The sequence below is a fragment of the Notamacropus eugenii genome, chromosome 4 (genome assembly GCF_028372415.1).
Source record: "Notamacropus eugenii isolate mMacEug1 chromosome 4, mMacEug1.pri_v2, whole genome shotgun sequence".
NCBI lineage: Eukaryota > Metazoa > Chordata > Mammalia > Diprotodontia > Macropodidae > Notamacropus > Notamacropus eugenii.
Window position 1 is genome coordinate 340,019,487 of NC_092875.1, and position 25,801 is coordinate 340,045,287.

A 25,801-nucleotide genomic window follows, 5' to 3' on the forward strand; every position below is an offset into this window, starting at 1 on the left:
AAAACCCAGAGAAGAGAGAATATCTAGGAGGAGAGGGTATACAATGATGTTGAATGAAGCAGATAGGTTGAAAAGGTTTAAAAATAAGAAAAGACCATCATATCTGACAATTAAGAGATCATTAATAACTTTAGAGAGAGAAGTTTCAGTTCAGTGATGAGGTTAGAAGTCAGACTGCAAAGAGGTGAGGAGTAAGTGAAAGGAGAACAAACTGAAAGGGGGGGAAGATATATGAAAAGGCAAGATTTGGCTATGGGATTTAAATGCAATAGGGAAGCAACCAATTGATAAAAGATGCTGAAAGTCCAGAGGAGAGAGTGATGAATGAGGATTTGATTTGCTGGAGAAAATGGAAGAGGAATGGGATTTAAGTGTTGATGCGGATATAGGTTATGTCTTTGGCAAGAAGAAGGACCACCTCTTGATCAGAAAAGAGGAAAGGGGAAATGAGCAGAGAGTGGGAGATGATGTCAAGAGATACTGAGATGAAGAAATGGGAGAAAGCGGGAGCTCACATTAAATAGTTTTAATTTTCTCATTAAATTAAGAGGTAAAATTCATAGCTGAGAGAAAGGGAGTACAGGAGGAGGTGTAGAGGAGATGAGTACAGAAGAGAAGTTGGAATAGCTTCTTGGGGAGTGAGGTAAGTAATCAATTAGGAAGAAATAAAAGGACTGCTTTGTTGCAGCAAGGGGCCAATTAAGGCTGGAAAACGTGAATTGGTAATGCATCAATTAGCAGAGTTGGGGAATTTCTTCTAGCTTTATTCAGTAACCTATGAGTAGGGACACAGGAAGCAGATGGTGAAAGTAATCCAGGGCTAAAGTTTGGCAAGAAGAGAGAAAAGACTGGATGGTTGGGCAATCCAGAGCAGAGGACAGCATAGAGCTGAAAAGGAGAGCTTTTGGACTGAGGTGAAGGAGAAAGGAAAGTGAAGTTAGAGCAAGAGTAATGGCCTGACACAGTACTAATGGATGGGAACATTGGAAGTCTCAATGGCAAAGAATACATGTAGGAGGAATGAAGCACAGGGATAGAATGACCAGAAGTTATGGTCATTTAGGGCAATGTCAGAGTTTCTAATTAGGGAAGCAGAACATTAATAAGTAATCGATCATGGCAGACAAACTTATGTAACAAAGTTACTGAGATCAGGGGAATTTCATAGCTACCGTATACCTCAATCTAAACAAGGCATTTAGTAAAGCATCTCATAACATAACCTTGAGAACAAAGTGGAGAGATGTGGGTTAGATGATAATTCAGTTGGATGGATTCAGAACTGGTTGAATGACTGTTCCAGTCATTAATGGATGAATGTTAATGTGGAGTGGTCCAGAAAATTGCTCTTTTTTCCTGTGCTATTTAAGTTCCATCAATAACTTTGACGAAGGCATAGTTGAGATTAAAAAATTTGTAGATGCCAAAAATGCATCTGGGCCATCTTCAGTCATTCTGATCTTTATCTTGCCACTGGACCCAGACGTCTCAGAAAGAGAATGAGACTGTGACTTTGCACAACCCTCCCTCACCTAAATCCAATTCACTTGCAAATCATGGTATCTCACCTTCTTGATATCAAGGTCCTCTTTAAGAACTTGGGACAAACAACAAATAACAAAGAGGGATATCTAACATTTTGGATGAAAGAATCTGGCATCATAATACTGGACTTAATTACGATAAAATATCATCATATAAAATATCAGCCATATGAGAACAAGATAGGGGAGGTATGCTTAGTCAACAATCTGTGTTAAAAAAATATTTGGGAATTTTAGCATACTGAAAGCTCAAAAGGAGTCAACAAAGTAACATGTCAGTCAAAAAAGCTAATGAGATCTTAGGCTACAATGATAGCACAGTAGCCTGAAGCAAGGAGATGACTGTTATGTGTTACTCTCTTGTGCCAACATCTATAATGTGTTCAGTTTTGGGTGGTATATTTTAGTAAGGGGCATCAAACTGGAGCACTTCAAGAAGGAGGGGAACCAGAATGGTGAGGAGACTTGAAGTCATGTCATAAGAAGATCATTTTAAGGAACTCAGAATTTTGAGTTTTTAAAGAAGAGAAAACTTCGGTTATAAGATATTTTGAAGGACTGTCATGTGTAATAAGGCTTAGTTTTATTCTCCTTGGTCCCAGAGGGCAGAGATAGTAACACTGGGTGAAAGCTGCAGAGAAGCAGATTTTATCATGACAATAGGAAAGATGTCTTAAAAATCAGAACTCTCCTGAAGTGGAATGACCTACCTCGGGATCTAGTGAGCTCTTTATCATTGAGGGGCTTCAAAAGTGTGTATGTATGTGGACGAGGGTGAATTACCACTTAATTGGAGAAATTGTGAAGACAATTCTTGTTAAAGTATGGAGTGGATCAGATGTCTGCTAAGGCCTCTCTGGAAACTGAGATTTTGTAATTTTATAAAGTCTAATTCCTCTTCCACATGACAGCTCTTCAAATAAGTGAAGACAATTATCATGTCTCACCTAAGCTAAATATCTTCGGTGCCTTTATATGAGCTCTGTAAAACATGGTTCTTAGTCCCCTCACCACCCTGGTTCCCCTTCCATGGAATGAGCTACACTTTCGGGATGTTCTTCCCAGAACATGGCACCTCAAACTAAACAGAGCACTACTGATATGGTTTGACTAGGGTTGATAATTAAAACTTACCTTCTGAATTCTATGTGTCTGAACATGATGTATCCATTAACGTTGCTACAAAGAAAATTAGTTTTTCTTCTTTTATTTTACTTTTATATCACATTGTTGAATCATTAAGGGTTTGTGAAACAGTAAAAAAGAGATTTCTTCGATACATGGATTGTTGTCTAGACATATCTCCTCTATCCTGTACTTTGTAGAGTTATTTTTTTTTTAAAAAAACCAAGTAAAGGACTTCATATTTATCCCTTTAAGTGTCAACATGTTGAATTTGGCCCATTGTTTTTACTTGCCAAATTCTCTTTATATTTGAATTCTATTTTTAGACTATCTTTCTCAACTTACTGTCATCTGAAAAACTGATGAACATACTATCTATGCCTTCATTCAAGCGACTGACAAAAATGTTGAACCCAATCCCTGTGACACTACTCCATTAGAGACTATTCCTGAGGGTGACACTGTGCAAGCAGTAATTCAATTCCTTGGGTCTGATCAGTCAACCAGTTCCTGCATCCATCTACCTGTACTATTATTCAGCTCATATCTCTCTATCTTGTCCATAAAGATGGCATGAGAAACTGTAAAATGCCTTGCTTAAATCCAGGTATACTACTTTCTCTGATTTACCAGTCAATTAACATGCCCAAAAAGGAAATGGTTAATTTGGTAAGGTTAGTCTTTATAGCATGATTTGTTCTTGACAAATTATATCTCACTGCTAATGATTACCACTTCTTTTCTCAATATTCACAAACAAACTGCATTAAAAATTTGTTCTGCTAGTTTTATAGAATCTCAAAATCAAGCTCGCTGACCTATATTTAGAAAATTTAACCTTGGTCTCCTGTTTGAAAATTAGGACATTTGTCTACATCCAGCCCTGTGTCTACTTCACCTTTTCTTTGTATCCCTGGAACTTAGCACTGTGCCTGACACACAGTGCCTTACCACAGTGTTAGGTGCTTAATAGGTGATTAAATGACTGAACAAATGACCACTGACAGCAACTGAATAATTAAACTTGCACCCACTGGGGGTAATTTGGTTGTTTTTGTTGTTCAGTTGTTTCAATGTCTGAATCTTCGTGACCCCAAGTTTTCTTGGCAAAGATACTGGAGTGGTTTGCCACTTCCTTCTCCAGATCATTTCACAGATGAAGAAACCAGGGTCACCCAGCTAGTGAATCTATCCATTTCCCCACCTGGGTAGCTTGGTACTCTTTTACTATTTCCTTATTTATCTTGGAATCCAATGCTCCACTAACCATTTTTTGTATAATCCTTCCATATCTGAAGATTATATTCCTTGATAGAGGAAACAATAGCAAATTAAGAGAAGAATTCCACTTCTAACCTTGAAATCACAGAATTTTAGAGTTGGAAGGAACCTTAGAGGCCATCTGGATATATCCCTTAAGTGGGAAAGTATACACAATGTTCCATATCTGCAGTACTCTACCTCCACAAAGAAGGAATGGAGGAACACGTTCTCCTAAGAACTAAAATTTGAAAACAAAAATCAAAATGATTCCAATGAAAAATAAGATGTATATGGAAATTTATCAACTAACTTTGATTTTTTTTAAAAGAAAAATTCAGAACTAAAAGGGCAGTCAACTGGTAAAATGTATAAAGAAGTAGCACACAGTCCTACAAGGCTAGCGTCAAGGACATTAAAACTCAGACTGATCTTTGCCTAGCTGCTATTGACCAATGCATATATGTATTCTCACATGTTCTAGTTCTGGGGTCACTCAAACTTCCCATCCCCTAATTTTCCAGGTACTCTTGCCCTAAGCAGAGATGACTAGTGACTCAGAACTATGCCAGTCAGACATGGCATTGGTTAGAGTTCTCCTGTCATTGTTATCCATAATGCTGATATTTTCTTGGAAGAGAACACTGGAGACACAGTCTACACTCAAAGTACCAGCAGAGAAAGCCAGCCTTGTATTTAGATAAACAGAAGACAATGCTGGTGATGAGAAGGTCACAAGTCACACAAGTCTTTAATAGTAAGTGACTACTGCTGTTGCTGTTTCCAACTCTATTCCTTTAAGGATTCTCTACCATGTCTGATAGTGTGTGCCTACTCTGGCATTAAAGTCACTCACAATTACAAGCTCGTCCTCTTTTGGCACATCGATGATAAGGGTTTCCAGGTATTCAAAAAATTTTTCTTTTGACCTCATCAGGGTTCGTCATGGTAGGAACATACATACTGATGATGGTGGGATGGTGCTTTCCTGCATGTAGCAATCACATAGTCATGAGCTTGTCATTCACATCTTTTGGGAGGCATACAAGCTTGTTGACTAGATTAGTTTTGATTGCTAAACTTATGCCAGCTTCAAGGCATTCCCTGTCACTGCAGCCACTCCATAAAAATGTATACTGGCTCTGATTTCAGTAAGCAGGCCTTCATTTGCCAGTCTTGTTTCACTCAGAGCTACTATTTGGATATGATACCTGCTGAGTTTTCTCACAAAAAGAGATTTTCATCTTTCAGGTCTACTGGATTTCATTTGTCCATAAGCATATACATTCCATGTACCAATGGTAAGTGGAATAATCTTTGCAAAAATTTTTGTACATTTTTTGTTTTTCAACCACAGAGTGATATTCCTGCCTGCTATGGTAACCAGACCAGGGTTGGGTGAAGCAAACAACTTTAAGGGCACCTTTTCTAGCCCCCTTTTCATGTCAAGAAGTGAACAGTGTGATCCTTTAAAAAAAAAAAGTTACTGAGACACCCAGGGGGCTGCTGAATCCCACTGCTACTTCAGTCCAGTGAGAAGACGATCCAATAGCTTGGGCCACCTGTGTGCAGGTTTGTGACTACAGCTCCCAGTGTAGCTGTACCTGGTGCTTCATTATAGGACCCTGAAGTAGGTACAAACAGTAGAATAGTATGTGATATCTTTTGATTGGCACACAAATTAGACTGAAGTAAGGCAGAGTTGCTTGAAGTCATTGGCCTCACTCTCTTTTTCAGTCATCCAAGAACAGTGGCAAGACAGAAGTCAAGATGTCTGACAATGGCCTGGGATGCAATTCATGGATGACCTTGGCTTCTTTGCTGTCTAACCTAGCTCTAAGCACTCCATTGCATCTGCTCCAGCTGTCTTCATGACCACTGGAACAGACTGTTCTTGTTTTCCTCTTCTGCCTGGGGAAGTCGTAACGTGCTTGGGACAGACCCCTTCTCCCACAACTGACAGATTTGAGGCCTCTCAGTTACCCTCAACCTGGTTTAACTCATCTGCTGAAATTTACTGGCATGTGACTGCTGTACATATTACAGCTTTTTGAAGCCACAAGTGAGATATGGGAGGCAGGTGGACCCCAAACGTGGATGAGCAGTCCTGAAAGAGTTTCATAGCCTTTGTACTAGAGGTACTAGTCTTCTCTGAACACCTGTACACCTAACAGTGCCATAAAAAGAGAATTAGAACTAATATTTTATGCCATTTTTTCTTGTTGCTAAACACATAAACAAAAGAATCATAGATAATTCTTACTTACATGTAATATGTGAATGGTTTCTGCATTTTTGACACTGCACCTCATTTATTTCTTCTAGTACATCACCTACAGTAATATGTCTTGGCTAATATACATCACTCATATCATTGGGAGTGAAGGTTCACTTAGAAGAACAACTGAGGAACTTGGCAAGATTTATTCCGCACTTCAGCTGAGTTTAAAATTTCTCTTTCGTGAAGAAGAAAAACATATCAAAAAGTAATTCAGAGGGACTTCACCTAGAATCTGAGTCCCATTTTATAGGTCTAAGAACTACAAAAATGAAGGTCCTGATCCAAAGATACCAGCTAAGTCTAAATACCCTGGTTCCTTGTGAATAATTTTATTTTCTCCCAAGGTTGAAAAGAAATGTATTCTATGAAAGGACAATCTAAGATCCCAGGAATATTTGGGAGCTTGAGATTATTGTGATAACTTAAACCCACCAGTAGCAGCCCTAATTAAACCATAAACTCTGGCATTTCAAACCTCCTCAAGAGCCACAGACTCTCACCTGACTGGCTTGCTTCTGGATTGATTTACTGGGGAAAGACTGATAATACCAGTTTTGACAAAGATGTTCAGGAAGAATTAAAAGTCTTCTGAAGTCTTGGCAAAGCAAAGAAGGAAAGTTGGGAAAAGAGGATTCAGAATGCAGTCGTGTGGGGAGAGAAGCAAAAGAAAGAAGTAAAAAGAGCAGGTGGTGTATTTCTAGATTCATGCCTTGGGTCTAGAGGCTCTTGACCTTGGTTTAACAGTTCACCAAGGAAATGTTTCCTATTTTTTGCAGCTCAACAAAAGAAACTAAAATATGACAACTCGAGCATTTGAGAAAAAGAAACAGTTTGCCCCTTAAATGTGATTCTGACAACAATGTATGCTTTCTTCCTAATGCAAAGGCACTAAGACAGTAATCAAATTTCTTCTATATGACCAGTTCCGATAAAGTTGGCATAATGATGGGGAGGCTAGGAAGAGGTAAAGGAATAAGAGATTGGTAATAAAGATTAATGATCCCGCAGTAAATGCCCTGTGTAGTACTGTAATGACTAAAGGACAATGACAAAAGAAACAAAAGGAAATAAAAGAGAGAAAAAGTGTGTTCAAAAATTCAGGCATGCTACAGAGGGGAAACCAATTAAGGAAGCACTAAACCAAGCAGTTTAACTTAGGCAATTAGTGCTAGGTCATTTGCCCTGTGATAAACAGGGTGTCCAACTGGACTGCAGCACACCTTGGTAAGTTTATTTCCCAAGCATGGTAGTGTGCCACAGGAAATGCCAATGCAATAATTTTGCCCCACACTGCAATTCCTGTACTAGGCTCTCCAACTAGGCAGCCTGGCTCAAAGGTGAACCTTCAGAGAGTTTTAGTAACCAAGAAGGCTATACATTTTGCTAATGGCTATAGACCAAAAAGAAAGAAGGAAAGAAAAGGCAACCTTTCTGAAGAGTTTAAAGGTAATAATTCCTACAAATACTGTGGGACAAATTTTTTTTTTGCAACTGTGAAAAATTTCTTTCACCAGAGAAACACTGCAAAGCCCCCCAAAAAAGAAAAAAAGGGGGGGGAATAACGCTAATAAAACAGAAAACCATCAGTGAAAATTGCTCCTGAAAACTTTTTGGAATTGTAACGGCTTTCTCTTGGTTAAATTGATTGGTGTAGCAACGTTATAAAATGACTATTAGGATTCATTGTGCACAACAGAAAGTGCTGAAATGTCAGCAGACTATACAGCAAAAGTAATGGGTCTTGAACCCCTGTTAGTCAAAAATGATTTTGTTTCAAATTAGAAATTGATTTTTTTGGACACAAGCCCTTTCCAGTCTTCTAGCTTCTGTAGCTGGACCTGGGAGAGATTAACCTCCACCACAGCAAGGGCTGGCCTGATGATACCTTTCCCAAAGTGCCTTTCCAAAGTCTGCTTTTTAATGCTGCTGTGGTCTTAACCAATAACACAAGTTATTTGTCCCTTAGAGAACTGAGCCACATTTTTCTCATTTTACCATTTTATTTTTGTGCTGACATACTCCACAGACCAGTTGACAAGTTAAAAAAAAACTGCTCATAATTGAACAGAAGATTATATTAGCCACTGCAATGAAACAACGAAATTTTTTCTCTCCTCCTAAATGAAAGTCTGAGTTCTCCACTCCCCAAAGTAGAATGACTAAGTAGCAAGTAAGCCAGAGGGTACAGAAAGCCATCTGTGTAGAGCTGCTATTAGAGTAAAGAAGATGACATTTCCAACAGTAGGCCCTGTCAATTTCATTTTCTCCTTGAGGAAAAATTTTGGGGAAAAACAAGTTCTAATTTTCCTAAAGCAATGAAGATACTCAAGCATTCTTCTTGCTTTTATTTCTAATTGGGAAATATTCTTTCTTCAATGATTCAGAATAGCTGTTGCAGTTAACTTCCCCAGGAGATACAAACTTTGCCTTGCTATCTTCATTAATAATTATTAGGTATCCATTCAATACCTGGGACTACTCTGGCTTGTTAAGTCTGATTTGTGAGAATGGGTTAAATTGGAATAATCTTCTTGTAATGGTGTGCCCAGAGAAATTTTGATATTCAACAGACCTTCAAAAGCCCTATGGCCTTGAAGGCACATTTCTGTGTGTGACTCTTAAATTCGAATCCTCAACATAACAGCAAGCCATAATTTGCTTTAAAGCACCCACCAACATTCTCCCAAATTCTTGCTTCCTTTATACTTTGGTATCTCAGAGCTTCAAGTTACCTTTTCTGGAACTACCCACGTCATTCTTTGGATATGTCCAAAGGGGGTCTTCCTCTACAGTCGATCGAAATCCAACTGTTTTCTTCCCCATGCTGTGCCCTTCACTGGTACTGTGCAATTTGTACCCTTTGCTGGAAGATGATGTTCTCTGCAGATAATCATCACACTTCAACTTCAGTAAACTGAAAGGGGTGAAAACATAGAAACCATAAGAGAGTACCACCCATTAATAAGCAATGACAATATGCCTCAGACACTTAATACATGACCCTGAGCAAGTCACTTAACTAACCTCTGCTTGCCTCGATTTCCTCATCTGTAAAATAGGGACAATAATAGCACCTACTTCCCAGGATTGTTGTAAGGATCAAATGAGGTAATATTTGTAAAGTACTTAGCATAGTGCCTGGTACATAGGAAGCATTACAAATTAGCTTATTCTGTTGTTTTCCCTTCCCTACCTCTATGATCACATAAGGGAGATTAATAAGGATGTTTTATTTGGGCATGAATTAAAATTCAAGTCTCTTTGACAAGCATTTATTGAGTGTTCTCTATGTGCCAAAGATGTTGGATGTTGTAGGGGATACAATCATGGTCCTTGTTTTTCATTTGGGGAAATGAGATATAAACACATGAATGAATTAAATAGAAGAGAATTTAAAATCAAGTGCAGGAATGAACTGTGTAAACAATAAATATTCCAAGAGTACTTCCACGACAGATCATGAACTCTGAAATTCTTTCCAATCATAGTCCTTCTACCTCTCTACTTTTAATTCACTAGAATCAACTTCACTCTCATTGTCTTAGTTGCTCATTAAATCATCCAGTCCATCAATCTGGTTTTTGTCTCACTTTCTTCCCTACATACTCTTTAAATGCTTATCTATTTCAACAATGCCCTTCCATCTTTGAAACCAAAGATAGTTTGGTTTTTTTGGGAGGTTTTGTGTGTGTGTGTGTGTGTGTGTGTGTGTGTGTGTGTGTGTGTGTGTTTTGCTGCTTGCTAACTCCCAACCTTGGGAAACATAGCATCTACTTCTTTTGGTCAGACATTCCCAAATATCTGAAAAAAATAGACCTATCTGTCTTGGTCCAACATGGAAATGTATGCTCTGCATAGTTGTTACTACACAATAACTCATCTTCACTCTCATTATCACATTCTTCACAGAGGTTATCTAAAGTCCTAATTTTTTTAAAGTTCCCAACTTTAACTAAGATAACTAAGGCCATCCTCTTTTACTCTTCTAACAACCCCACACCTTCATCTATTATTACCTCTTTCCTTCTGGTCTTGGAGGAAGAGATAGTTCTCCTCTTTTTCAAGCTAACTCTTCTACCTATGTTCTCGATCTCACCTTATATCTTCTCCTTGGTGTTTTTCGAGGAATCATCTTTTTTCTCCTATACCTTTCTGTCTCCTTTCTAATGGCTCTTTCTCCTGATCCTATAAATATGTTAAGGTCACCCTAGTCTTTAAAAAAACAAAGTCCCTTCCTCTGAACCTGTGAGACCTTTTAACTCTACTTACAGCTTCCATTTTCTCACCATCCACTCACTCTTCAAACCCTTGCCATATGACTTTCCTTCCCACTATTCTGTTGAAAAGGTATTCCCCACGGGCACTGATGTCCTAGTTGCCCAAATCCATTTTTTTCAGTCACTATGTTATCCTCTGCAGCGTAACTCTACTGAACAATTCTTCCTTCTTGATACTTTCTTTCCTTTTGTCATATGATGTTACATGGTTTTACATCTTGCAGATACTCTTCTGTCTCCTCTTCTGGCCCCTTTGTGCTGTGGATGTCTCTCAAGCCTCTACCCTTACTCTTTTCTTTCTACATTTCTCTCTTAGTATCCCATCTACTCTAATGGTTTCAATTATTAAATATATGTCAATGATCTCAAAACATACATCTCTGTCCTTGACCTCTCTCCAGATCTCCAGTAATGCACTGTTAAGTGCTAGATATGTCTACCTGGATATGCTGCAAACACTTCAGTTGTATTATTCAAAATTGAATTTATAATCTAAAAAAAATACTGCTTGAAGCTAAATTTTTTTGTTTTTTGTTTCTAAGGCTTCTAAATAAGGCTTAGAATCTCATTCCTATCTTTGAATATTTCCTCTCCCTCACCTCCAATCATTTTCTATATCCTGTCAATTCTACGTGATACTTCTGTGCATCTGTCTGTCCTTTCTATTCTAACTGCAACCAGCATAGCTCAAGTTTTCCTTATATCTTGCTCTGCCTACTATAATAGCCTCTTAACTAGAATTCCTGCTTTGTCTTTTCTTTTTCTAATCTTTTTTTCTATAGCTGCCTATAAAATCTTTCCTTGTGCATGTCATTCTTATAACTCCTTTTAGTTGTATTGTAAAGATTATTGAATATAGTATAAATTTTTTGATTCTGGCATTCGAGGCTCTCTATAACTTATCTCTAACTTATGAGTTCTAAGTTTAGTGACACCTTCCCCTTTGGCATACGTTATATTATAGTAAAACCAAATTATTCTGTGTTCTTGTTATCTTCTATTCCTGTGCCTTTGTTCCACACAGCTACATGATTGGAATGTATTCTTCTCCTCTCCTTATCCCTATCTTCTTCTGTTGATATTTCTTCATTTCTTTGAGGGAAAACTTTGATATCACTCCCCCTATAAAGTTTTCCCTGATCCTCTCCAGCTCAAAGACTTTCTCCATTCACAAATTTCTTAAAGCATTCTATTTCAACTTCTTTGAAAAATCACCTAGTCTGTTATAAATAACAATGATCTATATCTTATTAGATTGTAAGATATTTAAAGGAAGGGACTTACATTATTTTGCCTTTTATGTCTAATGTCTAACATATAACGTTCTCAATAGATGTTTGAGTTGAGCTGAATAAAATAATTGTTATCTAGTTAGCAAAATCTTTTTCATGCACGTAAGACAGGGATTAAGGATCAAAATGTCAGGAGTCTACTTCACATTAGAATTCTCAAAAACTCCATAGGCCTAATTTCCACAAAATCACAACATCTTCAATTGCTTAACATTTACTGAGCTCCACAGCATGTTAAAGGCTGTGTATAGCATATAGAAAGGCAGGTTCTGCCCTCAATGAACTGTCACTTTAAAAACCAATAAAGCAGACAGAAACATGCAAATACACCCACCCACACTTAGAATTGGCAGTTTATCACACACACACCCCACATGTGTTTCTCCTCAGCCCTAAAACATTTTGGGGAGTTTAGATCTCACCCTTGAGGAAAATTCCATCAGAATTCTCAGAATGCTATGTTAGGGTAACAGGAATCCTCAATTTTCTCCAGCCTCCATTCCATGATATAAGTTCATCATAACCTATCTATACTTTGGAGGAAAGGAAGAGAGATGCTCATCATCCAAAGAGAATCATCCTAAGAATTCTGAATACTTGTCTAGCTGAATCATCCTTTAACCTGAAGAAAAGTAATATACACAGCAGTATTGCTGGTGTTAGCTAGATAACTGCCAGTTCCACTTGGTCCTTCTTCACTAGAATTCAAATCATAGAGGCCCAAAGTCTTAGGACTTACCTGAGTTTTGAGTCTGATTTTCAGGCACATGTTTTAAAGCACCATGTCTTCCTCTTTACAAATACAGAGATCAAACAAGATTATTGACTTGGCTATAGTTCAGGATGGCCCACAGTAATCAGACAATATAGCAGGAATAGCATTTAACTAGCTGTGTGGGCAAGTCATTTGACATTTAGAGCCTCAGTCTGATTATCTGTAAAGGACTGAACTTGAAGTCAGGAAAACTGAGTTCAAATCCGGCCTCAGATACTGACTAGCTGTGTGATCCTGGGCAAGTCACTAAACTTGTGTTTGTCTCAGTTTTCTCCTCTATAAAATGGGAATAATAACAGCACCTACCTCTAAGGGTTGTTGTAAGGATCAAATGAAATAACATATGTAACACACTTTGTAATTCTCAAAGTGCTACATAAATGTGAGCTGCTATTATTATTTACTATTAATTGTTACCAATTTAGAGTCAAAACACATGTTAAAAGACAGTCTTTGTAAATTCAACAAACATAAAATGCAAGAGGCCATGACTAAACAAACAAGACGGAGTCTTTTATAAGTCAGGATTAAACGATTTGAAGACCTTCTAGTAGCTCATGGTTCACATTAATTCAGCAATGTCCTATTCACAGCTATTTCATCTGAAGCAGTGTGATGAAATAGAAAGATCCTGGATGCAAAACCCTAGCTTGTCTACTTACTACCAGTGACTTGGGACAGTGGGGGACTCAACTGATTCATATGTAAAATAAATAGGATACGAGTTTAGCATGTCTGAACATCAAATACTTATTCATCTAGCTGTCTAATCCTTCTTTTACCATGGTATCTGAGGGAGAACAAACATTCTGCTCTCCATCATCACAGACCACTGAGGGTGGGAGATACATCAAACAACACTTTCCTATTGTGTGGATGGTCGGTACTTTGTGCCCTTCTTACCTCTTTCTCTCTGATTCCCTGTGATTCAGTGTTGCTAGCTGCCAAGGCAAAAGCCTCTTCATTTGTTCTTCCCTGATCTTCCATATCTAGCCACTTCAACCCTAAACAATTCTGAGTCTTTAGTCTCCTGTCTTCCTCTTCCACTTTGACCCCTCCAATCACTTCTTTTTCCATGAAGAAACTTCCCTTTGACTTAAGACTTTTTTCTCTTATAATCCTTCACTTCTTCCATTAGTGGTAACTTGGTTGTTCACAGAAGACAGTGACATCTCTGGTCACCTTCTGCAATACTGAGTATACTTTCTTGTCCCTTGATACAGTGGATCAACAGAAGTATGTAGACTCTGTCTTCATTGCCAATTCCAGAGTACTGCCATTACTAACTGTTTTCCTACTCATGACCTAGCTTTCACTTTCCTCCCTTCAGTTTTGGTGTGATATTAAGCAGTTCAATATATTACTACTCTATCCCTTATCCAATAACCATGCCTTGAGAAACTTGAATCTTGGATTACATTTATTTTCTACTCTTAGACTGAATATAGTTAGAGGAAGTTATATAACAAAAGCAACAAGTTCTACTAGAAATCTATTATCTAACTCAACTGGACTGTTATTGCTACAAAACAATTCTTTTATTCCTTTTTCATTACATCTTCATTAACACTTCCCCTGGCAGCTGTTGCAATCTTTCTCAAGTTCATGCAGAGGCCCTTCCTACTTTACTGAGGGAAAAAAAAGCTATTCATTATGAGAGCCTTTTTCTTTCCTATTTTGCACCTCAAAATTTTCTCTTCCTTTGTTCAAATCTCTGACAAGGATGTGGTATTTTCCTCACTCCAAGATCAACCCTTTTATCTATGTCATTTTATCCCATCCTTTTCCCACTCTTCCAAGAGTTTGTACTTTTAATCAATCCCTCTCTATTCATCATCTACAGTCTCCTTATATACTGCCTCCTTTTCTGCTGACTACAAAGATGCCCAGGTTTTCCCTGTTCTTTACCTCATCTCAACACCCTCCTGAAGCTACTGTCACACAATTCTCCCTTTCAAAGGGTCATGGACTAAGAGTTGGAAGAAACTTCTAATTGTCACCTGCACCAACTCTATAGTTTTGCAGAGGAAGAAAATGCACCCAGAGAGGTGAAATGAACTTCCCAATTTCACAGACCTTTCATAGACAAATTTTATTGCTAATTGTTTCTCCACTTCCTTACGTCCTTGCAATCTAGTTTCCAAGTCCACTAAGGAAACTGTTATTTCTAAGAAGATTGTAAATCCAATGGTACTTTCTCCACCCTAAATCTTGACTCCCTGGAAGTTTTTAATTGAACCAAATACTTATAAACACCTACTTTGTATAAGGCACTGCATGGCAATTTAAAGACAAAAATGAAAAAAAAAAGCCCCTATCCTCAAGAAATTTGTATTCTACTAAATCTAAACAACATACAATCAGATAAGTAAATCTAAGCTAGCTGGATGAGGAAAAGATCATGACCATTACGGAGACTGGGAAAGGCTTCCCAGAAGATGTGGTACCTGAGAGGGGTCTTGAAACCTAGACATCCACTCTATAGATGGCACTATGAGAGTACTTAAAGACAAAAAAAAATGAAAACAAAATACCTGCCCTCAAGAAGTTTATGTTCTATTAAATATACAGCATTTAATCATTTAAGAAGATAATAGCTAACATTTGCACTGTGCTAAGACTTTTACAATTACCATCTCATTTGAAGGGATGCTGAGGCAAACAGAGGTTAAGTGACTTGCCCAGTTAGTGTCTGAGGCCGGACTTGATCTCAGGTCTTCCTGACTCCAAGCATATTGCTCTCATCTAGCTAATTTGAGGAGAAAGACAGCACTGACAATTATAGAGATGGGGAAAGGTTTCTCAGAGGTAAGTCCTGAAGAAAGCTAAGGATTCTAACAGGTAGGAGTGAAGAGAGATTGCATTCTGGGCATGGAGCACAGCCTCTAGAAAGGCATGTTAAGTAGCATATGAATGCCAAATTAGGGTTAGTCTGATTGAAATATAGGGTATGTGAAGTCAAATTAAAATGTAGGCTGGAATCAGGTTTCAAAGGGCAATAAAAGCCAATGGGCTGAGGAATTTGTATTACATACTAGAGTCAATAGGAAGCCACTAGAGATTTTGGAGCAAAGGAATAACATGAACAGACAGATCTACGTTTTAGGAAGCTTATTTTGGCAAGTAGGGGTGAGAAGTGAGGTAATGAACTAAAGAGGGAATAAAGCCTAGAAGCAGGTATACCAATTAGTAGATTATATCAATAGAGGGGTAAGACTGATTGAACTAGGGTGAAAGACCTATGAGAAGAAAAAAAGGGAGGATGGCTATACCAGATGTGGTAAAAGTACAATCAACAAGACTTGGTAACTGAGGGAGAGAGAAGAATCAGTCACAACTCTGAGAATGCACATATGGGTCAACTAGAATCCTACAGTTTTTGGCACTGTTGATTCTCTTTTCTCCTAGATATTGTGACAATGCTTTCTCCTAGTTTTCTTCCTACCTGCCTGATTATTATTTGCTAGATCCACTTCCTATCACCTTACTATGATGTCCCCAATGCAATGTCCTTGGCTCTTTCCTTCTCTTTCTCTACATCCTCTTTCCAGTGATCTCATCAATGCCCATGAGTTCAATTATCACTGCTCTGCAAATGATTCCAAAATCTATCTATATCCTGAATTCTAGTACTACATCATTAATGGCGTGCCAGTCATCTCCATCTGGACAGCATATAGGAATATTTAACTTGACATGTCCAAAACAGAACTTACTCTCTTCTCCTCTAAACTGGATCCTCATCTCAACTTCCCCTTTGCTACTGAGGGCATCATCATCCTCCCAGGTCACTCAAGTTTGCAGCTGGGGGCTATGTTTTACTCTTTCTTCTCTCACATCCATCACAATCTAAATAGGAAAACTAAATTGCGTACAAGGCAAGATGACTTACTTTGGGGATTCATGTAGGAATAAGATGTCCTTCAAGAACATCTTTGCTACTTTAATAGTGTTGGAATTGGAGGAAGGAGTGAGAAATGAGAGATGAACTAAGCAGTAGATCTTAATCTGGGGTTTGTAAACTTGTTTTTTTTTTTATTTTTTGACAACTATATTTCAATACAATCAGTGTCCTTTGTGATGTTCTAAGTTTTACCTTATGCATTTAAAAACAATATTCTGAGGAGTCCATATGCTTTAACAGACTGCCACAGAAGTGTATAATATAAGAAATGTTAAGATTCTTTGCACCAAAGGAGGTATACTTTCTTTATAAGACTATTCATTACAAGGATATTATCACAAGACCCTGGGTCAGTTGAAGGATAGTAATAAAATTTATTTTAAAACTGCTCATGGTTATTGATGAGTTACAATGCAATACAGGAAATCCTTGCACTGCCAGTTTGATCTCTGACATGGGTGCATACTTTGCATGTGGCTACATAGTGAATTACCTCATTAAGAATCATTCCTGTGGGATGCCAAAAGTCTGGCTAGTGTTTGAAATACCTAAGATGATTAACATGCAAGATAACATGACAGAAGGATATGAATTAAGCTTAGGCTTACCACAAGTGCCCAGCATACAGTAGGCATTTAATAAATGTTTAATGATTGATTGATTGAATGTGTAGGTGAAATCCTATCTAAGATGGCCCCCTCTTTGGATTTTGGTGTAGATATGATATAGGAAGTAGCAAATTGGGTCTGTATATAGGACTTTTGCTATTTGATACAAGGCTTGTATGTTATTCTGTTTTTCAGTGGGATGAGAGGGGAGAGGGAAGGTGAGAGTGAGAGAAAATAAATGTTTATTTAAAAAAATTAAATTTATTTTTTAAAATTAGGGAGCACATAAACAAATCAGGGGAGTGTTGAAGGAGATACTATTTACAATTATAGATAAGGGAAGAGTTCTTGTATATACATAAGAGATGATCATAGGAGATAAAATGGAAAATTTTGACTAAACTAAAAAGTTTATCACAAACAAAATCAATGCATTTAGAATTAGAAGGGAATAACTATTCCCTGGGGAAAAAAGTTACCTGGGAGAAAAAGTATTTGCAGTAAAATTATCTGATTAAAAAAAGTCTAGTATCCAAGATATGTGGGAAATTGATAAAAATATATTAGAATAAGAGCTATTCCCTAATAGATAAATGTACAAAGTACATAAACAAAAGGTTCTCAAAAGAAATACTAGTTATCAACTTACACATGAAAAAAGCTCCAAATAACTAATAATAACATAAAAATGCACATTAGAAGGAACTCAGGCTCCTCCTTACTTCTATCAGATTGGCAGAGTGACAAAAAAAAGGGAAATTAGCAATAGTTGCAGGGGCTGTGGGATGACAGGTACACTTTGAATTTTGAATTGATCTAACCAATACAGAAAATTGGAATAGTATGCCAAAGTTACCAAATTGTGCATAGTATTTAGTCCAGAAATATCATTACTAGGGATTCACCCCACAGAGATCAAATACAGAGGAAGGACCACTTTACTTATTTGTTACAAAGGATGACTTTTATTTAAGGAAGGCAGTGATTGACAGTTATGTCCTCCAAATAAAAAATGTCTAAAGTTGATTCTGCCCAACTACGGATAAACAGAAAGAGTTGGGATGGAAGGAGAGCAGGAGGCCAATGTGAATTGCTGTTAAAGGAAAGATGACTAAAATCCATGTGGGGCCAGTCCTGTTATGCCAAAGCACTACTTAGGGCAAGGACCAAGTCTGGTGAAAAACAAATTCTCCAACATAAAAGGAAAATGAAACAGCTTTCAGTTCAACATTATGGAGTACAGGAACACTTTGGAAAGTGATTATCAGGAAAAAAGACTTTTTAGACTTTAGAGAAATAACACCCAGTTAAAGAGCTGGAGAAAAAGGAGACAAATTAGGAGGATAATAAAATTCAAAGGAAGGATGAATTCTAAAATAAATAAAATATTATAAACTTCTCTAAATAAATGTTATCAAATAAAGGAAGATGAACCAACATCTACTGAAAAACAATCCCATAGAATGAGAAGATAGCCTGGAAAAGCCAGCAAAAAAGAAATGAAAAAAACATATCTCAAATAAAAAAAAATCCACAAATCCCAAGAAAACAGATGTCAGTCGGCTAATATTCAATAAACAATTATTTAGCACTACATGATAGGTACCTATGTATACACAGAAAGGCAATAAGATCCTTGGTCTCAAGCAGCTCACATTATAATACCAGATATATGCAGTACAAATGGGAGTACAAACCTCAGAGGGAAGGCACTAGTCAGGGATTTGGGGTTAGGGTGGCAAATAATTTCTGCAGAAAGGAGAAATTAAGCTGAGTATTAAAGAGAACCAGGAGGAAGATTGAATTCTAGGCATGGGACACAGTGAAAAAGCCCAGAGTTGGGAGATGGACTATCATGTGCAAGGACATGGCTAGGAGGCCAGTGTTGCTACAATGATGAACATGTGGAGGGTAGTAAAGTATGAGAAGGTAGTAAAGTATGCAAAGGTAGGAAAGACCACATTTTGAAGGAGTTTAAATGGCAAAGTATTTTATATGTGATTGTGGCAATAAACAGGGGGCTACTAGCCTTCGTTAGGTGCAGAGGTTAGAAATGACACGGTCAGACATACACTTTGACAGCTGAGTAGTGAATATATTTGAGTAAGGAGGGACTTCAGGGAGAAAGATTAGAAGGCTATGGTAAAAGTCTACATGTGGGGTAATAAGATACTGCACCAGGGTAGTGGCTGTATGAGTGGAGAAAAGGGACATATGTGACAGATATTATAGAGGTATTATTGAAATTTATGTAGCAATTCCCATGTTTCCAGTCTGGATAGTATTAATTGGCCTGTTGGGAGGGGCATCAGGCAATCTACTACAAGATCTCTGATCCCACCCTCTACCTGGTAGTCTGTAAGTAGTTGTTTCAATCTCATAATGAGTACTTGGGTAGTAGGCAACTGCAGTTACTCTGCAGGTTTACTAATTCATCTTCTCATTTACAATGTAAGCCAATCACATTATAAGGAAGGAGCTCTGACACAATAGCTTATCCCCTTTTGGTGATATGCACCTATCAGAATTGTCTTTCTTATTATTAAACACTATCTTTAAAAGCAGCAAGGTCAGAATCCTCAGGGCTGGTCCAAGTGGCCAGTCATCAACATGTAATTTCTATCTTGATGTTTCTATCTTGATGCTTACTAAAACTTAATTTTCTCATGCTGAGTTTTGCCTCTTTAATTCAGAGCAAAAGGCCTAATTAGAATTTTCACTTTAATAGTAGAAATAACAAGACTTGGCAATAGATTGGATATGTGGAGTGAATATGAGAGAGGAATCAAAGACAATACCAAGACTGTGACTCCAGGAGATTGGGAGGATGGTGGTGTTTTTCAAAGTAACAGGAAAGACTGTGACCAATAAAATGAAAGACTAGACATTTACTCTGATCCTCACAACTCTCTCTATGTGCTAAAGATAAAAACAAAGAAATTATGTGCTAAAGATAAAGCAACTTCAGCTGTCTCCATAGTTCAGGACACCAGGAACCCAAATAAAGATGAAAAAAACCCAAAATTCCATGAACTAACACTCACCTTGAGCTCACATAGCACCAGAGATGGCTCGGGATGGGGAAAGTGAGGTTGGTGACCTTGCACAGCCTTCCCGCCCTCAAAACAAAGTCAAGTGCAAGTCATGTCATCATTTCTCTGATGTCATGGTCTTCTTTGAAAACGAAGGATGAACACAACACACAGCACCCTCACCCCACTGCTTATTATCCTGCCAGCAGTGAGACTGCATGGGCCAACCTGACCCCTGGGCTTGTAACAAAATGCAATCTAGTCCCTCCTCCCTCTTTCCAGTGCAGTGGAAATCCAAGCTTTAAACTGTAGAAATTTGCTGAGGCTGTGACAGTGCCCTACCAGCACTCTGTGCTGCAAAAGATCTCTGTAAGAATCGAGAGGAACAGAGGCAAAGGGGCAGGGCAGATATGTCTGGGCTTGCAATGGAGCTCAACTCCATATCTCAAGTCCTCCTCCTCCTCCTCCCAAAACTTTGGAAATCCAAACTGCAGATGATAGAAATCAACCTCAGCCACAATAGTATCAGTGCGGCAGAGTGCAGAACTGTGGCAGAGAACTGAGGAAGAGAAGCAATGAGTAAAGGGCTGTGCAGGGCCAAGCAGAACTCTGCCAAGCAAAACTCCACTAAACCTGAGGGAAAGATCTCAGCATCTAGTTGGGGCCATTTCTATCTCCTGAGAAGTCAACTGGGGTAGAGACCAAGGTTGGTAAACTGTAAATTGACCAGTGTGGGAGGAGTCTGAGACACTATGAGTCCAGTGCCAAGGGAAAATATCATCAGAGGAGAGGGAGTCAGAAAGTAATAAGGGAAAATTAAAAAAAAAAACAAAAAAAAGGCTGAAATTACCAGAGCTCTCGGGAGGAAGAAAACTCAAAGACCTTAAGCATAAAAAGATAAACCAACAGAGAAAATCCTGACGAGAGAAAGAAACATGGCCTCCAGATCTAGTAAAAGAGTTCAGGCATCTATTAATGAACACTATAAAACAAAAGAAAATGACTCAGCACTTGGTAAGATAGAGGATTCTGTGGAATTTGAGAGAAACATGGAACCACATGTTGTTTCTGTGTGTCTTAAAAGAGAAATCAGAATTGTGAGAGCAGAATTTATGATCTGCACAGAGGAAATAACTGGAGGAAAAGAAAAACCTGAATCTGTGATTGCAAGTCTTACCAAAGAAACAAAAGAGAAGACTGTTTGGGGATGCAAATATACAGAAATGAAGGACAACACAGAAGCAGAGAAGCAAAAAACAATAATGTTCAAAGAACATATGTTCTCCATTCAAATAAAACACATTTATCTTGAAAACAGATGCACAGAGACAAGCTAAGTATTACAGGTCTCTCAAAGAATATAAGTCAAAAGACCTAAACACTATAATATAAAAAATAATACGAGAAAACTGCCTAGAACTTCAAGACCACGGAAAAGAAAATACCAATTGAAAGAATCCATAGATTATTTCTAGGCAAAAAACCCCCCACAATAACATAAAGCTGCAAACTCCAAGATGCACAGTGGTTAAATTTAACAATTCAGTTCTGAAACAACAAATTCTGGAAGTGACCTGGAGAAAGACATTCAAATACAAAGGAAAGAAAATTCGAATAATATAGTACTCTTCTGCACAAACCAGAAAATGCAGGAAGGAATGGAATAATTGTGTTCCAAAGAGCCATGGGACTTAAGATGCAGCCCAACATGACCTACGCTGAATATCTGATCTTAAATATACATGAAAAAATATGAATGTTTAATAATAAAGAGGTTTTTGAAGTATACTTAGAATGAAAACCAGACCTAAAGAAATTTCTTGTTTCTTGAATATCTCAATTGAAATGCAGGAGGAGTGAATGAATGCAAGAGTGAAGCACAGCAACAGTAATAAAGCCATGGCAGAAAGACCATCAGGAACATTCTCTGCAAACACACACATGGAGACCACGGTGAAAGCACAAGTCTAAAATCAGGTGGAGGTAATGGTGGAAAAGCAGGCGACACCTAGCCTACTGGGGAGCAGATACACATGGATATGTGTATGGATATGTGTGATATGCATGTGGGTATATATATATATGTGTGTGTGTGTGTAGTATGTATGCATATTATATGTACGATTATATTACAAAATAGGAAGGAGGGGAAAAAGATGAGAGAGGGAAGTGTGTGACATGTTCTGGTAGAATGGAGAACTAGCTATGAGCAAATAGTGATTCCTTTGTTTTCTCAAAAAGAGAAGAATTTGCAGGAGAGTAGGTGAGGAGAAGGAAAGGAGAACTTAAAAGGGATGGGAAAGGGAAGCCACATTTTGGTGGTTTGAGAAGTTCCCTTGATGCATGTTCCTATGGGTGAAGAGAGGTGGGGACAATGAGCTGGCAGTGGTCTGTGGAGAACTGGTGCTTAAAATGATAACTTGGGGGGGGGGACTGTGTTGGAATATCTATGGTAACTGGGGGGGAAGAGGGCATGGACTAAGGAAGGAGATTTTGACGCAAATGGGTAGGAAGGTAAACAGAGAGCAAGTAAAGGTCAGTGATGGGCTCCATAATAAGGGATATATGGGTGTAAGGAGTTCTGCCACGGGGGCAGTGTTTCGTTACCTGTAGGAAATGTGTTTTTTTTTTCCTTCTTGAACCAAGGCACAGCAGAAAAAGGGAATCCACAGGGCAAGTTATACAAGACTGATAGATACAGCTTAGAGGGAAGCATTCAGAATGGCTGCCTTGGAAGTTTTGATTCTATGAGGAATGCAGAGAATGAAGAGGAACTAGATGAGTATAGAGACCACGTACAAGAGAATAAGGGTCTAGAAAACACAGAGAGGATAGCTAACAAAGAAAGTGAAGGTGAGAAATCCTTGCTGGAAAGTAGTGCCAAAAAATGAACTTTAAACAACTAATGCATATAATTAGCTGGAGGGGAGGAGAGGAAGAAGGAATGAATATATATGATTGAGAGAGGAATAAAAGAGGGAGAATTAGATAATTTGATAAAATCAGGAAAGAAGAATCAATAAGCAAAACTCCAAAGGGATAAAGGGATAAGAAATGGTAGGGGGGACTGGGAATGAAGAGAAGAGTAGTAGTAGGAATACAGCCATTAAAAAAAAGAGAGAGAAAGGCAGTACTGCATTTACAGCTCAAGAGAGAGAAAAAAATCATAACTTGAAAATACCTCCACATGTGAGACAAATAGAAGAAAATATAAAACACAACTTTAAATATAAATGAATTAAGCAATTCAACAAAATGAAGAAGAGACTAGATAAGAAAACAAAACCCTACAATCTATTGGCTAAAAGAAAAACATTTTGAAAACAAAAACATACAAAAATAAAAAATAAAATATGAGATGGAAAAAATTTGCTATGTATCAAGTGAACCCCCAAAAAGCAGAAGTTGCAATTATACAGTCTGATAAAGCAAAAGCATTCAAAAAAAGGATAAACAAGAAAACCACATTATGTTGAAAACAATCATAGACAACAAACCAATATAATAATAAACTCATACACTCCAACTGCCTTAGTATTCACATTCATAAAAAAAACTGAAACGTAAGAATACACACACGCGCACGCACACACACACGCGCGCACGCACACACACACGTACACACATATTAATATAACACTGGTAGGAGACTTCAATGTCCTTCACTCAGTTTTTGAAAAGTCTAACAGAGATTAAAAAAAGGAACAGATGGAGCCAAACAAATTGCTAGAGAAACAAGAGGTAGAAGACTTAAGACATTGTCTAATTGAGATTGAAAAAGAGTATACCTGTTTCTCAGCATTACATGGACTTTTTACAAAAACTGATCATACATTAATTAGGGCACAGAGATACAGCAAACAAATGTAGAAAGGCAAAAATAGTAAACATGTAATTTATAGACCACAAAGTCACTGGTCCAGGGACAACAACAACAAAAAGAGACCCATACGGAGACTTAACAATAAAATTCTAGATAATGAATGGTCAAAGAACAAATCATAGAAACAATGAATAATTATGTGAAAGAAAATAATAATCATGAAACAACATACCAAAATTTCTGGGATGCAACAAAAGTAGTATTCAAGGAAAAAGACATATCCCTACCAACATACTTTAACAAAACAGAAAATGAGAAGATTAATGAATTGAATGTGCATTTAAACAATTAATTTAAACAATTAGAAAGCCAACAAATAAACAAATCTAAAATAAGCTCAAAAGGAAAGAATAAAAAATTAGAAAATAGACAAAGTAGAAACAAAAACACAGAAATGATAATACTAAAAATGATTTTTTCAAAAGACTAAAATAAGTGATATGCAATTAGTTAATCTGATTAAAGAGAGCAGAAAATCAAATCAACAAAATAACAAATAAAGTAGGTGAAATCACAACAAAATCACAAGAAAAAGAATAATCATCTTATGCATAGTTAATAAAATTTAGAACAAAAATAAATGGAGGAATATATAAAATAGTCAAGTTATCAGAAGACAGAGATTTTAAATAATCCAATTTCAGAAAATAAAAAATAAATTTAGCAGTAAAGGAACTACTAGAGGTGGGGGAAATTCCTGGTCCTAAAGGGAAAAAAAAAATCTTCAAACTTTTAAGAACAATTAGCATACAAACTTTACAAATTATTCTCATTAAAAGGGAGAACATAACCTTTCAAAATCTTTTTTATGAATAAAAAAGGTAGTCCTAATGTTTAAACCAGGGAAAGATTAAACACAGACTGAAAAATATAGGTCAATGTCATTTTAAACAAAATCTTTTCTAATACACTGCAATGATTTATCTAAGAAATCATTCATTATTACTAAGTGGAATTTAACCAGAGATGCAAAGATGATTCAACATTAGAAAAGCAATCAACATACTTAATCACATTAATAATCAAAACATGCAAAGTTTATCAATAAACTTTGACAAAGTGTAACACTCTTTTTTGCTAAAAAAAAAAAAACCCCAAAAAGTATAGGCATAGGGAGATTTTTATACTATCATTAAAAATTATCTATCTAAAACCAAAAGCAAGCATCATATGCAATGGTGATACACTAGAATCTTTCCCCACAAATTTAGGAGGAAAGCAAGGATATTTTTAAATATTTAAAAAATAATATAATATAAAATATTAAGAAGGTAAGGATACTCCTAAATATTAAATGTTATTTAATATAATTCTAAAAATGCTAGCAATAAGACAAGACAAAGAAATTAAAGACATAAAGAAAAATAAGAGATAAAGCCATACTTATTTGCTGATGAATATTCAGAAAATCATAAGGAATGAGAAAAGATAATAATTGAGACAATAGTTTCAGTAAGGATGCAGACTAAGAAATAAACTCTCAAAAATCAATTGCATTTCTACATAATAATAACAAAATCCAGGAACCAATAATAAATAGAAAGGAAAAGCTTATTATAAATAACAACAAACTGTAAAAAAAATATGTGGAAGTAAACCTTCCAAAACAAACAAAAGACCCATATGGATTCAATTACAAAGTACTTCTTAAAGAAGGAAAGCACAACTTAAATGGCTGGAGGAGTATTCAGCGGTCATGGGCAGGCCATGCCAATATAATAAAAAAACAAGACAAATAAAGATAATTTAGACTTTTAATGCTATAGCTATCAAATTATCAAGGGGATACTTCATAAAACTTGATAAATAACAAAATTCAA

The 25,801-nt window shown here is 37.1% G+C and overlaps 1 protein-coding gene across 9 annotated transcripts in view; it reads right to left on the reverse strand.

Annotated features, from left to right (window-relative positions):
- Positions 1-25,801, reverse strand: part of KIAA1328 (KIAA1328 ortholog) — a 477,491-nt gene that overhangs the window by 65,457 nt on the left and 386,233 nt on the right. For all 9 annotated transcript variants that reach the window (XM_072599342.1, XM_072599337.1, XM_072599338.1 and 6 more), the window contains one exon: positions 8,943-9,124. In XM_072599342.1, coding sequence (XP_072455443.1) covers positions 8,943-9,124 — 182 coding nt within the window. The remainder of the gene's footprint in view (positions 1-8,942; positions 9,125-25,801) is intronic.